Source organism: Mycothermus thermophilus, assembly GCF_041956435.1.
Source record: "Mycothermus thermophilus strain CBS 625.91 unplaced genomic scaffold VTJ04scaffold_3, whole genome shotgun sequence".
NCBI lineage: Eukaryota > Fungi > Ascomycota > Sordariomycetes > Sordariales > Chaetomiaceae > Mycothermus > Mycothermus thermophilus.
In genome coordinates, this window is record NW_027191429.1 from 2,405,350 (window position 1) to 2,419,690 (window position 14,341).

Below are 14,341 nucleotides of genomic sequence, written 5' to 3' on the forward strand. Positions count from 1 at the left end.
GGGGGGGTCTCCTTCGATCCCTACACCCGTCGGAGGGAGGGGAACACCAACTCGAACCCTCTCGACCTGTGTTCCCCCGATCGACCAACAAAATCTCCGGGCCAATGATCCCTTGGCCCCCAGCGTCAGCCAAGCAAGCAAAAGGTTACAGAATTCCGTGGGATTGTGTTCTAGCTCAGGCAAAACACCCGAGCCTCGTGAGCGCTGCGTAGCATGGAGGCTCCTCCACGACGGTAGTAGTCTGCAACGGCACGCGACGGGATGGGTCCCGGCCCAAAGGGACAAGAAACGTGGTGGATGGAGCCCGCAGGCGCGAGCTTCTGGAAAGAGGGCAGCTCGAGGAGGTATCGGTGACTGGCTTACCATCATGCGGGATTTCATTCTTCATGCAAGACAACCCCACCGCCCAACCGCCACTCAAGTTCCCCGGCCTGTGAAACCACAGGCTGGCTGCTGTGCCTCAGGGCTCCCCGCGGGAGGGTTGCAGCAGGTCCCCCCTATCCAGCGTTTTCCAGAGTCAAGGACGGAACAATTTCTCCCCTCATAGGCTGGGCACAGGGAATAGCACAGTAGGATTTGAGGCCCCAGCGCCCATGGGGTTGCATCGTCCCAGCTTCGGGATCCAGAGACATGGCTTGGCGGAATGGCGTTTTTGCTCCTTTCAAGCCAACGCCGGCGTCAGTGTCCGATGCCATGATGACGGAAAGCTGTGCGCATGCAAAGCATTTTAGGCTGAGCAGTTGGGATCGGAACAAACAGCCCAAAATGGCTTCTTGAAACGACGACGGGGAGGCGTTTTGGGGGGGAAGTCAAGCGCCATGTGCTCCCTGTGGTCTTCGGCGTCTTCGGGTTGGTTGTTGTCCCGGGTGCGGGGTCCTACCCCAAACCCCGGCTTCTCCGACGCCTTTCGCGCTGCGGCGCCGTTGACATGTTTCCCAAGAAGGCAGGCTGATGGAACATTCCAAACCAAAAGCAAAAAGTTCCTTTGCGCAGGGCCCGATTCTCTGTCAGCCAGCCATCGGTCGTTGGATCTGGACAAGACCATCTCGTAAACATCCCGGTGTCTTCTGAGTGCAGCGTTGTGTTCCTGAAGAATTTCAACCTGGAACCGCAACCTTTTGTGCAGAATGCCTATTACTCACGCTGACGCAAGATACCGAGGCTCTCAAACCAAGCAGTGATCGACCGGGCAATGAGGCGAAACCCACCAGAGACAAGATGTGCCGCGTCGTTCCCAGCATTGCGGATTTTCTGGTTCGCGACCAGTGCTTTATTTGGCTATGCCGATGAACCGACGGAGGAATTGTACGGAGGAAGTTTGTGGAATTCGTGGGGGTAGGGTCCTGAGTTTTGGGTCTCTAGTTTCCCTTCGGTTCCAAGTTCCAGGTTATAGGACGCGGAACACACAGATGAGGCAGCGGGACCCAAATGGGCAAGAAGACACGTGAAAGCCCACGTGCAATCTCAGTTGACCCACTCTCCAGAAATGACCAATGAAGAAACAGCAAAATGGTGCAATCCGCGCTAGACCTGAAATAGGAGTAGGGCAGCCAGCGTTCCTGACCTCTTCTCAACGACATGTCTTCTGTGTTTCTCCTCTTCAGTTCTTCCTTTCCTGATGTCATCCGCTGCTTGTCCATCGTCTGCTTCTCTTCAGCTTTTTTTCCGGGTCAAATATGTCGTGTTTTCGTCCATATTCGACCTCGTCGGCCTCGATGACCACGAATCCACCAAAGAACTCGGCTGCGTTTCCCTTTTCGGCAATTCCCAGACAGCGATCGCACACCCGCAAGACTGAGCAAAGGGCACAACAACAGAGCTCGATGTCATGATGGATGAAAGGAAGGTCACGATTTCATTCTTCAGCCTACATTAAAACAACTACTATCCCGATTATAAGGCCCATTCCAGCCCAGCAACGCCGCCGGAAAGCGCCAGAACACAAAAAACTCAATATCCTTCATTTATCGTCATCATTCAGTTCTTCATCAAGGTCTCGCCCGCACTCCCGTCCGTCCTCTTGCCATACACCGAGAAGTATCCGCAGTTCTTGATATGGCTCTTCTTCCCCGTCTCCGGGTTGAAGATGTGGCATCCTCCCCGAGCGACGTTGGGCGGCGTGTACAGGTGGAGGGACACAGCGAAGTCGCTGCCCTGATTCCAAACGCGATGGACGCCCAGCTCGTCTGCCATATACGCCACCTCGTTCGTTCGATGCACGCGCTCCGAGATGACGCGCATCGGCTTCTCGCCATCTCCTTCGGGGAAGGCATACCTCGTTTCGGTGAGGTTGCCGTGGAGGATCTTCATGATGCAGTGGGCGTTGCCGTGGTCGTGGATCGGGCTGCCTTTACCCGGACTCCAGACGAGAACGAGCTGTTGTCGTCATCCCCCAGTCAGCCACGCATTTAACATTCAGGGGCAAAGTAAACAAAACAGGCATCGAGTGATGACTCCTCTCCTTGTTGCATCATTCAAAGCACACGGCACACATACCAGGTTGCTCTTTCCATTCCCCTCGTCAACCAAGTTTCTTGTGTATCCCCGGCTCTCGTCGCCTAGGGCGAACCTCGACCACTCCTTGGAATCCGAGTCATAGTCGCGCATCAAGCGCATGAGGTGGTTCACGTCCACATCGTCAGATGTCAGACCCGAGCATGGGCCCAGGGCCTCCTTCAGAGCGAGGACCAGCTCGTCGAACCGGTTCGCGTCGATCGTGGCACGACATCCGACTGCCGCAGCCGAGGACGATGATGACGACGACTCATGCACCGCTGAGGGAGTCTGGATGAGACCAAGCGCCATGGTGATGATGATGATGATGGAAGGGGTGATCAAGTTGATCTATGATCTATGGGAGCGTTGCGGGCTGGGTGGTGTTGAGGGATGGACGACTCTACGCCAATTGTCGATGGATATCACGCGGATTCTCCGACAGCCGGTGGATGCCGATGGTGTCGCCTACTCGTCTTGGATCTGGATGACGGTTGTTGTCTTTTACGTCTGTCTGGATCTTGATGGATGGACGATGGCCAACTTGAATGTCTTGATAACAATGCGGTTGATATCAAGGCAGGAGGAGCGTGAGGGAAAAGGAAGGCATCCATCAAATGGCGGTGTCAGATAAGGGGGGGATGGGGATGTCGCTGGCGGAACACGTCGGCTGTTTCCAAGGGTTTCGCTCCGCACCGCCTGTGCTGCGGGACAGCGCAGCGTCCGACCTCTGCGTGGTGAGGCAGCGCCAGCGAGCAACCGCAGCTCACCTCTTGTTGGGGACCCTGGGCCCCGATGTCGCGGGTGGGTCACCTGCGTTCCCCGTCGGCCTCATGTGACCTGGGCCACTACATCGCCGACCTCTTTTTGCTCCTTTTTTGTTTTGAGACAACTGGGTCATGCGTGGCTCTGTCTGAGGCTGAAAAAGGACATTTTTGAGTAATTGAAACCAGGATTACAGTTTAGAGAAAAAGAATAGGTTCCGTTGAGAAAACTGCTTCTTGCAAAATGTGCAAAGTGTTTTAAGGGCTCCGCATCACCTAGACTTTCTTGGCTTCGAAGCCGTTTTGGACGAAAACCATCTAGCAGTTCCACAACGATAAGATCCGACTCCATCAATCCATCAATTAGCTAGAACGCGGAAACCAGGGTTATGGCTCTGGCTAGGTGCTTTTTCATCAGCTCCCCTTCAGCCCTGCTGAGCATCCGTCTCTTTATCATCTCCAAGATGCGCCCTGGGCGTAAGATAGGTGCCTGTACCTCAGGATTGTAAAGTGCATGTATGTATATACACCCAACGCCAAGATGAGCTCCAGGTTTAAGCCGCCTCTTTGCCAATCATGACCTGAATGGGTAATGCACTCTGTTAGCACCGTTGTGAGGCGTCCAGATCCATGGATCCATCAGGTGATCCGCTGAATGACGTCGGGCGGCTCCATCGCCTGGTTATGCCGGGCCGGGACGGATGTCGGGGGTCGGCCCCGCGTCGGGAGTTGAGGCGGGGTGGCAAAGTCCGGGACGCATACCCGACCTGGACGAGGTACATGCTAATGCCTCAGGTACATGGATTCTTGACTTACCGGTAGGTGCCCAGCGCAAGACGGGGGTTGGTGAGGCTCAGAGCAGAAAATGGGGCATAGAATGTATAGAATGATGAGTTGAAGCGAGTAGCAGTCGGTCAAGTACCTGGTAGTTCACTGACATCACAGCAAACACACATAAAAACTGATGCAAATACGGAGCAACACACAAGCACATCCAAAAACTCCTCCCAATAGTTACCAGAAAAGAACATCACCTCCTCCTCCCGGAATCTCGACTCTCCAACTCCACCCCCTCTTCCACCACCTCCTCCTCCCGCTCCAACTCCTCCGTCCCCTCCAATATCCCCCCTCTCCCTCTATCCCTATCCATCAAAAAATCATCCCCATCCCTCAACCTGATCCTCCCGCCACTCACCCTCCCCAGGGCATCCGACACCCACCCGGCCACGCGTATAATCATCTCCCACACCCTCTCCTGCCCTTCCTCCTCCATCCTCCTGCGCAGATCGCCCTCGCGCGGGTGCGCGTGCATGTGCTCCGCCGCCTCGACCTTGATTTGGTACTTGAGACAGTCTTTCACCGTGACCAACCCCGCCAGGCGGCCGCGGTGTTCGATGAGCACGACGCGCGGGCCGATTTTGCGGAAGATTTCCATGACCGTCTCGAGCGGGAGGCGCGGGTGGACGGTGAGCGGGGTGGCGTCGACGTAGGGGGTGAAGTCAACCGTGGAGGAGGCCGAGGTGGCGTAGTCTTCTTCTTGTTCTGCTCCTGCTTCTCCTCCCCCTCCTCGGGATGTCGTCGTCGTCGTCGTCCCCGGGGCGGCGGCAAACGTGCATTTCGCCAGCGGGCTGAGCAGCGCGCGTTCACGCCTGGCGCGGTCGACGGCGTAGCGCAGCTCGGTGCGGCCGATGTAGCCGAGCAGCACGCGCGAGTGTTCGTCGTCGACGATGGGGAAGCCTTGGTAGCTATCCTTGGTCAGGAGGCGTTCGACAGCCTTCAGAGTCATGCCGGTGGCGGGGATGGAGACGACGTCGGAGATCATGGCGGCCGAGACGGGGACGCCAAAGTTGTGCTCTTCCTTGTGGTCGAGGTAGGGGAAGCCGCTGAACCAGATCATGCGGTCGGCGATGCCGCCCTTGCCGAAGAGCTCGCTGACGGCCTTGGTGACACCGACAACGATCATGGTCGGGAGGATGTAGGTGAGGGCGCCGGTCAGCTCGAACATGATGACCACCACGGACACGGTGATGTGCATGATGCCGCTGAGGGCCGCGGCGGCGCCGAGGAAGGCGTAGGTGCCGGGCGTGATGCAAGGGACGTCGGGGGCGCAGGATGAGAAAAACACGCTCTTGGGTCCGGACGCCTCGTGGATGGCCTGGACAATGATGCCCACTGTCCGTCCAAACGTGGCCCCAATGGCCATGGAAGGCACGAAAATGCCGGCAGGCACTTTGCAGCCGTAGGATATGATGACAAAGAAAAGGCGGATGACGGTAGCCAGAATCAGCGACACGACGTTACCGAACCGATGGTTCGGATCGCACAGATGGTGGTAGTCCTCGGGGCCCTCACACTCCCGGAAGAGAACCTTCATGCTTTCGGTCATGTCGATCCGCAAAAAGGCATTGGGGTAGCAAATGATGGCGGTTGCCAAAGCCAGCAGCGTTGCCTCGAGGACGGCATATTGGGCAAGATACTTCTTGCGAAAGGCCTGGGCTCTCAAATTCCACTTCATGACGAAGGCGCCGTAGAGACCGCCAAAGATTCCGATGATGATGTAGAACACCACCTCGAAAAAATGCCAAGAACGGTCATACTTGACCTGGAACATGACGAGCTGGCCGGTGCGGAAGGGGTTCATGGCGGCCAGCACGGCCGTGGCGACCAGGGCACAGAAGTAGCTGCGCCACAGCGTCTTGAGAGGGAAGTGGCTCGACATCTCCTCGAGGGAGAAAAGCACACCGCCGATGGGGCTGCCGAAGGCGACGGCAACACCGGCGGCGGCGCACGCGCTGAGAACCTCGCGGGTCTTGGACGCGTTCCGGCGGTACTTGGCGAAAAGCCTGGAGATGACGTTGCCGGCGCAGACGGCATAATGGACGCTTGGGCCCTCCTTTCCGACGGACAGGCCAGATCCGATGGCGAGCGGGAGGGTCAGCGACTTGATGAGCAGGGTTCGCCAGCCAAGGAAACCCTTCATGACGAAGCCGGCGATGATGCATTTGATCTCGGAGATGCCGGAGCCGGCGGCGTAGGGGGCATATGATTTCACGAGCACTGCTGCCGTAAGTGCGAAGAAGGTCTGGCCTAAGTCAGCGCCTGAATATCAGAACGCGCGAAATGGGCTGGGGTGGACGGACCGCAAAGATAATGTAAATGATATAGTTGAACGGCTCAAAGCCCGTCCATCGCCGCCAGGCCTCGCACTCTAAAATGTTGTAAGCTCTCCTGTTCCCCCTCAACACATCGGGCCAGCCGCACACAATCCCACTTACTTCCATTCTCCTCGCCCCAGCAACAAAAGTCCTCGTTGAGGTAAAACTTGGAGGAGCAGTATCCCGTCTTGATATCAGCCAGCCATTCGGTAATGATGCTCAGAAACGCGGCGTTCAAGCCGATGGCTGCGCCGATGATGGTGACGACTATCCAGCCCTGCGCGGCGTCGTAGGCTTCGTAGATGCGCTGGCGCCAGTCGATCTGTCCCGAGCCGTACAGTCCCGCTTGACGCCTCCTCCGGGCCTTCCGGCGCATCTGTTCACGAGCGGCATCCTGGACCCAATCTTGAGAGAGAGAGAGAGAAAACTCGTGGATTAGTTTGCGCATTCAGAGAACGACATGTCGGGCTAGACGCATACCGATAGTAGTAAAGTCCTAGAATGACAATGCGCCGGTCAGTTGCCTTGCTGCAGACAGACGTAAGAAACAAAAAGCCAGGCCCAACTCACTTCATATCGCTTGATCTTTGCGATCTCCTCGTCGATCTGGTGCCGCACGGCGATCCGGCCGCCGTCGTCGTCGTGGGTCTCGCCGCGCTCGGCCAGGGAGACGGCGGACGAGAGGCGATGCGAGCTCACCGAGGCGCGACTGCTCATGGACGCGGCACCATGACCGGCCGAGACAGAGAAGGACGAGGTCCGCGATGGGAAGTTCATGGCGCACACTGGGGCCGCCCTGTTGTGGGGTGTTTTCGTCTATCGGTGCGGCATTGGGGTGTTAGGCGGGTCGGAAGCGTAGGTAGGGAGCGGTCCGGGTACTGTCGCTGTGTAGTACTTGAGATAGGTGGCCGCCGTTGTTCCTTGAGGATGCCTGTGCCACTTCAATTCGAGGGACGGGAGTAAAGGGAAGCGAGGCTGACGAGTTGCAGGTGTGACGTTGAATGTTCAGCCCCGCTGCCAGCCGCGCCAGCGCCAGCGCCCGCGTCCACCGTAAGCTTGCTGCAAAGACCGCCAAGATCAGCCCGACTCCCAGCCCCGCGTCCTCCACATTGGCACCCCAAATCCAGGTTCAGCAACATGGAATCACCCAATCCCCAATGTTCGGTGGAGATGTTACTTGGATCTTGAGCCATACCTGAAGGTTCCACACTAAGGTCTCTACGAATAACGAGCTGCCAAAGATAAGTACTTCAACAAAATGAACCTAGTCACAAGAGCACTTCTACTCCTCGAGTCACTAGCTAATTTAGGTGAATTTCCATTACTATGATACTGTCCATGATGCTCTCATTATCCACCCACCAAAGCCCCCTCCGCCGCCGTGATGCTACTTTAACCCTGCCACTCGTCGTCCGTCCGTATATCATCAGAACGCCTCCCTTCCTGCTTCCAGCCCATCTCCTAAGTACCTAGTATACGTAGACGTCATGAAAATTACCTCCACCCTCCATGTCCCAACCGTGTCGTTGTCATTTCAGAAACGGCCGCAAGACAAACGTAAAAGAAACGAGAAAACAGAAGAGAAAAACGTCCTACCCAAGAGATTAAGCCCCAATCGACCCATCCTCGATCCATCCATGCCTTGGCCCGACCAAACGGAGACTGGCCCGTAAGTAAAAACCCAAGAGAAACGTGGAAGGAGGGGGATAAAAACAAAAAAAAGGAAAACGAATTGATATACACATATAACCGTCAAAAATGTTCGTGAGCTCGTATGTCCGAGCTTGTTTCGTCCCCACGACCAGATAGGAGTCCCGACATCGACGACGGGAGGCGGATACCTGACGAGACGAGGCCAGGAATAGTGTCAATGCCAACCCAACTGTCGGCCGGAGACCAAACCTCCACTGAGAGAACCCAATTATCCTCCCCTTCCCGGGCCCCCACCCAAACACAGGGGTAACACCATCAAATTTCCCTCCCACAACCCTCAACCCATCATCCCCGCAACGCACCACGCATGCCTCGTCCCGTCCGTCCCGTCCACAGCCCACACATCCCCGGCCGCATACCGTCGATAGGCCCGACTATTCGCGTTCGCAGCGCGGCGTTCGCGGAGGGCGGTTATGCAGCGCGAGTAATACAACTCTCCTCAACGACAATGGCAACCGGGAGACCGAGGATGATCGCTGGTATCGCCGGCGTCGTCGTCCGCCGACGAGAGCATGCCGTATCTGCGATGGAGGGTGCGACGGGAACCCGAGAGGCTCAGAGGGCGTGAGAAAGGGCTGCGGAGGCGGGAAAAGAGGCGGGGGCGTCTATTTGGATCGGAAACCAGACCCTGGTGGTGGAGGAAAAGGGGAGAATTAGCCGAGGAAGCGGGGTCCGTGGTGTCGTTGTTGTCGCGTATAATGATTCTAGGTGTACGAAAAAACGCACGGCGGAGCTTTGGACCGTCTTCGCCAGACGATGATGGCCAGCGATTCTAGCGGCTGAACACCCAAGCGTTGATGACATGTCCTTGCTTCCATCCCTGGTCTGTGAGGGGCACATTTTCTTGGAGGACCTTGCCCAGATAGGCGATGCGGATTCGTTTCCCGGAATCCAGCTGTTCAATATGTGTCAATGATAGGTCCGGTCGCGAAAAATAGGCAGCGAGGGTCTCTTACCTTAGCCTCCTCGGCAATGAACCTGGCGATGCGCCGAACTGTGTCGGATTTATCCACCACCACGGTGACGTCATGTGAGCCATCGCTCAATCTCGCCCTGATGGTAATAGGATCCCTGATCTCAGCAACGGCCTTGCCCTTCTCTTCACGACGCCTTTCCGCCTCATCGTCGCCGAGCTCCGTGTCTTCGTCCGGATTGGAGTCGTTCTTGACGTCATCAAGGTCCTCATCGGGGCTCCACACGAGGTTCGTCGGATCCGACACAATGTGGTGGGGAAGCTGGTAGTAGTTCCCGAGAGCATCATAGGCGCCATTGTACAAGTCGCCCGTGGGTAACGTGATGTCGGCGGCATCGAGAATGCTCTGGGCTGTCGCGAGAGCAATGGCCGGATCCTCCTCACTCGGCCCATCCTCGTCGTTGTTCGGACGATAACGCCCGCTGCGAGCGGCTTCATCGGCGGCCCACAACACCTCAAGTGCGGCCCGAAGAGTCTGCCAGACCTCGGGGCGTCCGGTGACTCGGGTGTCGAAGAATTCCTCCCTCTCACGACGCAGCGCAGCTCGGGTCCATTGTCGGTCGCGGCTGGTCCATTCGTGGCGACGCAGGGGCTTGTTGATGTGCTGGTCTAACGGTTGGTGGGATCGCCTTCGATGACGTCGGTGACCTGAAGTGAGGGGGTCGTCGACGCCGCCCTGGGAACTAGATGCGGCGTTGTGGGCGGCTTCATTGATGGCGCGAGCGGAACCCGAAGCCGCGCCGTCCTGGTAGAGGGAATTGTCGGGTCCCTCGCGTGAAAGACAACAACCCTAGATGGTTGCGAGGGTCAGCACAAGTAAAAGTCGACATAGTCATTGTCACGGAAATCCATGCGTGGGGATGCGGGATGGTGGCACGAAGAAGCACGGAATGCGGGAGCATCCGAGACCTGGGAGGCTTGCCGTCATACCATGGTGTTGTTTGGTGTACGGTGATTTTGATTTGGAGTTCGATTCCGCACCCGAGTGGCCGCTCGATCCAGCCGCCTGAGTAACTAGTTCATGACGGCTTCACGTTCGAGCATCGGAGACGAGCGAAAAGGACAGCGCAAGCGGCCGGTTAAGGCCGACGCGGTGTGGGCAGCGGGGTAATCAAATCGGTTGATTTGTGATCAGGCTGGTATCCAGCCCTCTTCACGAAGCGGTGATGTCAGAGAGGGTTGGTTATATCTAGAGTTCGGATGAGCACGCTATAGGCGACGTCGAACGATCCGATAATGACGGCGACTTGGCTGTACGAGGAAACCCCGGTAGGTGGATGGGACGGAAAGATGGAAGAGGGAGGAATCCGAGGTCCTGTTGGTGTTTGTGTTGTTTGCTTGTCGCAAGGCAGTTTGTTGGATTACTGTGTCAAACGTGGTCAGTCGGTCAAGCAGGCCGGGCAAGGCCAGCGGCGAAGGGATGGAGGCAGATGATAGGCGACAGGAATGAGGTGTAAAAAGGTGGGATGCTCGAGGCTGAAGACAGGAAAAGAAGTCAGGTTAAGCACATGGACACCTGATCCTTGCCTAGGAAGCTGCACCTCAGTGGCCCGGACCCCAGGATGGCCCCGTTTCTGGGTCTTGGCTCGCCGTCGCTTGGTGGTGTTAGTGGGCGGGTCAGGCCCTGACCCGACTGAGGTGGGCCTGGGCACACGACGCTGAGGCCGGATCGAGCAAGTCAAGCGCACCACCACCAACCTCCAACCCCCGGAAACAGCCAGCACACACATTTCACAAACCTTCTGACACGTCCTCCACTTCATTTAACGATGAGTTTATGAGGACACAAGAGTCGCCTATCATCGGGGAAAATGGAGGTAAAATGGCCAGAAAATGGCTGAGTCTTCTTGCTTGACTTCAATGTTCCACGAGCCATTAATTCCATATCGCCACGAAGGAAAATAAGAAACAACCACTTCACCTCCAACATCGTCTGCTGGTGCTTCCTACATCATGCACATGCCCATATTGGGGGTCGCCAAGTTGAGGCCCATCGGCTGGTTACCGCGGGAAAAAAAACCCACCGCCGCCAGTCGTGTTTGTCTGCAGAGCCATGACTTGGAGGGTCACATTGACGGCCAACACGTTCGACACCAAATGAGACGTCCCCATGAGGGGTTACTCCTCATGCCAGTGAATTGCGTGCTATAGGATGTAGGGCTATGAAGCAATGGAAGGCCATCACTGCGATAATAAACAAGCTCAGGTCAGATCCTAGATCTTCCCGAAGCATCCCAAACATGGACTCCCTGTTCGGCAATCCACCACGGGCCTCCATCCTCACAGCACTTGACACCGTCCGTCCAGCCGGAATGCAACCCAACAAGCCTACGTCCGGGTCCCGTCACCACAAGAACCCCCGGCAGCTCTTTGTGCCGCACTTGCATTCCGTCATATCCTTCACCTTGTCAACGTCGTGGGCATCATTCTCCTGATCCTCAACGCCGTCAATGTAGTCAAAAGTCAACTCCTCCCCCGCGGGTATGTCCCGAATGGCAAACAACGCCAGATCGTGGATATGCTTATCCGCATGATCCCCCACGCGCGCAAAGATGCGCATGTTTGGTTCACAGCTGTGGTTGATGAACCTCGTGGGACCGCTCATCCACTCCCCGTCTACCTCCAGTGGCGGCATCCGGAGCAGATCAATTGGCGAGTCCGGGTCGTAGAACTTGTCGAGCGCAAACAAGTAGACGTCCTTGCGCTGCGACACCGTCGCCTCGGCCCTCCTGCGATCCGCCTCCTTGCTCGTAATGATCTCCCCCAGATACCTGTCCACAAACTGTCCCTTCTTGATATCCACGGGACACCGGACCCCCCAGCCGCGGTCCGGCGTGCGGAATATCTGCAGCGGCACCGTCCGCCCCCTCTCCACGACGCGGTTCGGACAGTTCTTGGAGCAGCTGCAGCCGTCGTGGCACTCGTAGATGGGCTCGCGGCTGTGGAGGATTCTATCCCTCAACAGCCCGGCTTTGGGCCCGCTGGCGTAGTAGGCAAAGCGCTGTTTGCGCGTGCGCTGCCCGCCACTGCCGCCATCTTGGTGGTCGTCGTCCTCGTCGCTGCTCCCGGCCATCTCGTCGAGGCATTGGCATGTGTTGTACATACAGTCTTCGTCGTCCTTGCAGTCGCAGCCCGTGCGGAAGGAGGCCTCGGGCACGGGGACGCCTTTGCCGATGACGGTGTGGTCGATGAATTTGAAGTCTGGGTTGATCACCGAGTCATCGAGCTCGTTGACGATGGTGATGGGGAGCTTTTCGTGCGTGGCAAAGGAGCGGATTTGGCACCAGTGGCAACGGGCTTTTTCTTCGGGGTCGGCCTGCCGGGGTGTTAGTCGAGGTGCGAACGATGAGGAGTTGGGTTATGAAGTTTGCTCACATCGGGGCGGCCGTGGTTGAAGAAATGCGGCCTGATGGCGGCCTCCATGATGGTGTTGAGTCACAATTTCAAGTGTCCGACTCAGAATGGGGAAAGTTGTCAAAGAGGCGTGTCTTATGTGAAGAAACGGCCAAGCTAGTCGAGAACCTGGGGTCGTGGAGGTGTTGGCAGATAATTAGAGGGGAGATTTTTCCCAAGGCAGAATGTGAAGGTAAATGTCAGAAGTGGAAATCGCGTCGGAGTTACAAGAAGACTGCAATACTATGGAAGCTTTGTGTTGACAGGAAATGAGAATGAAAACAAGAATGAGATGAAATCAGGGAGAAAGGTGTTGGATGAGACAGCTGAAGTTGACGTTGCGGTGTGTCTTGGCATACGGGCACTAAATGGCACCTCGCTGGAGCCCCCTTTAGTCCACCGACTCAACGTTCACCTAGGTCTCCTAGGTTCCAACTTTCCAACTACACCAACGTAATGCAATTCTGGTACCATTACTGCCAGCTCTGTCTTGAGTTGTCATTTTGGACCCATCGGAAACTGTTTGGCCTGAAATATGGAAGTTAGAATGTGACAGTCCTGCGCTGGAGATTCCCTTTTGGACATATGGACACCAATATATCCTCCTGACTCCTTTGTCCCCTCATCACTGCTTGGCTTGCAGGCCAAATTCCCGCAATATTTTGGATGTTGTCAAAGGATGTGAATGACGAAGTTAGCTGTCATTGGGTCTCTTTGGTACGGTGCTAGAGTTGCTCAGAGATGATACTGCCCCTTGCATACAATGTTGAAAGTCTTGCCGAGCAGCTTCTTCTTGGAACACTCCCACCACAATCCTCAAAGCAAAGCCTCATTCCATACCCAGGTATACGCAAGGGCCTAGAGTGCAAAGTAGGAAATCAAGATGCCGGAGTCAGTGAAGGCCACACAACGCCGTCCCAAGGACAACTCTGGTCAGGGGCACACCCAACATAATTATGCCTGACTAGCAACTCACAACATCGATATAAGGGGAAGGAGACATTGTTCACATCAAGGAAGATGTCAAACAACAGAATGTCAAAGCTCAGAATCATGGCCGTGTTGAACAAAACTGTCACCCGTTACCCCTTACCCCTTACAAGCCGCATCCTCCAAGCCGCCCATCCATCACGTCCGAGCCGCACCTCACCACCACCAAGCCGCGCCCATCACGTCCGAGCCGCACCTCACCACCAAGCCGCGCCCATCACCACCTCAGCCACGTCTCCGCCGACGACGACACTCTCGGCACGATCGCGAGGGTGCACAGACCGCCCACATCCCAAGTATAAATTCGCCCATCGACTCCCAAATTCTTCCCCTCTTTTCTTCCTTCTTCTCTTCTCCAGAACAGCAGCAGCAGTAACCCCGACGGATGGACGCCCGCCCCCGGCCCAGGGTCAGCAGCAGAGGCAGCAGCATCAAAAGCAGCAGCAGTCATGGGGTCGGCCCCAGCCCCATCGACAACAGCAGCAACAGCAGCAGCAGCAGCAGCAGCAGCAACAGCAGCAGCAACAGCAGCAGCAACAGCAGCAGCCACAGCAGCAGCCACAGCAGCAAGATTGAGCAGTGCTAACACCACCAGCAACAGCCCAGACAGGTTTCCAAGGGCTCCGCCCCGGCCGAAACCGACACACACTCCGAGAGGTCAGGCCCTGACATCAATTTGGGTGCTTCCTGACCCTCAGAGGGGTGGAGATCAAAAATCCTCGCCCAAGCACCTAGGGGAGGTCCTGTCACAGCTGCCTCCCAAGTCCATGGAGGATGGCTGGCGCACGGGTCGAGGAGACATTTTTTGAGGCGAAGGGGGAAGGGGATAATTTTTTGTTTTCTTCTTTCTTTTTTCTTTT

At 56.5% G+C, this 14,341-nt stretch overlaps 7 protein-coding genes across 7 annotated transcripts; 3 read left to right on the forward strand and 4 right to left on the reverse strand.

Annotated features, from left to right (window-relative positions):
- Window positions 1-1,977: 1,977 nt before the first annotated feature.
- On the reverse strand, window positions 1,978-2,805 carry VTJ04DRAFT_4997 (uncharacterized protein; the record flags this gene model as incomplete). Its single annotated transcript, XM_069363063.1, has 2 exons — window positions 1,978-2,376; window positions 2,497-2,805. 2 exons carry the CDS (start codon window positions 2,803-2,805, stop codon window positions 1,978-1,980), a joined length of 708 nt encoding a protein of 235 aa, XP_069219948.1.
- A 106-nt stretch (window positions 2,806-2,911) lies between these two features.
- Window positions 2,912-3,332, forward strand: VTJ04DRAFT_4998 (uncharacterized protein; the record flags this gene model as incomplete). The annotated part of the gene is made up of 2 exons (XM_069363064.1): window positions 2,912-3,005; window positions 3,073-3,332. 2 exons carry the CDS (start codon window positions 2,912-2,914, stop codon window positions 3,330-3,332), a joined length of 354 nt encoding a protein of 117 aa, XP_069219949.1.
- Window positions 3,333-4,287: 955 nt separating this feature from the next.
- VTJ04DRAFT_4999 (uncharacterized protein) lies at window positions 4,288-7,189 on the reverse strand (the record flags this gene model as incomplete). Its single annotated transcript, XM_069363065.1, has 5 exons — window positions 4,288-6,339; window positions 6,398-6,465; window positions 6,533-6,817; window positions 6,893-6,908; window positions 6,983-7,189. 5 exons carry the CDS (start codon window positions 7,187-7,189, stop codon window positions 4,288-4,290), a joined length of 2,628 nt encoding a protein of 875 aa, XP_069219950.1.
- Window positions 7,190-7,899: 710 nt separating this feature from the next.
- Window positions 7,900-8,782, forward strand: VTJ04DRAFT_5000 (uncharacterized protein; the record flags this gene model as incomplete). Its single annotated transcript, XM_069363069.1, has 3 exons — window positions 7,900-8,081; window positions 8,222-8,276; window positions 8,327-8,782. 3 exons carry the CDS (start codon window positions 7,900-7,902, stop codon window positions 8,780-8,782), a joined length of 693 nt encoding a protein of 230 aa, XP_069219951.1.
- Window positions 8,783-8,897: 115 nt separating this feature from the next.
- On the reverse strand, window positions 8,898-10,031 carry VTJ04DRAFT_5001 (uncharacterized protein; the record flags this gene model as incomplete). Its single annotated transcript, XM_069363070.1, has 3 exons — window positions 8,898-9,020; window positions 9,082-9,888; window positions 10,029-10,031. The coding sequence occupies 3 exons, from the start codon at window positions 10,029-10,031 to the stop codon at window positions 8,898-8,900; spliced, it is 933 nt and encodes a 310-aa protein (XP_069219952.1).
- Window positions 10,032-11,442: 1,411 nt separating this feature from the next.
- Window positions 11,443-12,521, reverse strand: VTJ04DRAFT_5002 (uncharacterized protein; the record flags this gene model as incomplete). The annotated part of the gene is made up of 2 exons (XM_069363071.1): window positions 11,443-12,414; window positions 12,474-12,521. The coding sequence occupies 2 exons, from the start codon at window positions 12,519-12,521 to the stop codon at window positions 11,443-11,445; spliced, it is 1,020 nt and encodes a 339-aa protein (XP_069219953.1).
- A 1,005-nt stretch (window positions 12,522-13,526) lies between these two features.
- Window positions 13,527-14,057, forward strand: VTJ04DRAFT_5003 (uncharacterized protein; the record flags this gene model as incomplete). Its single annotated transcript, XM_069363072.1, has 2 exons — window positions 13,527-13,777; window positions 13,841-14,057. 2 exons carry the CDS (start codon window positions 13,527-13,529, stop codon window positions 14,055-14,057), a joined length of 468 nt encoding a protein of 155 aa, XP_069219954.1.
- Between the last annotated feature and the right edge of the window lie 284 nt (window positions 14,058-14,341).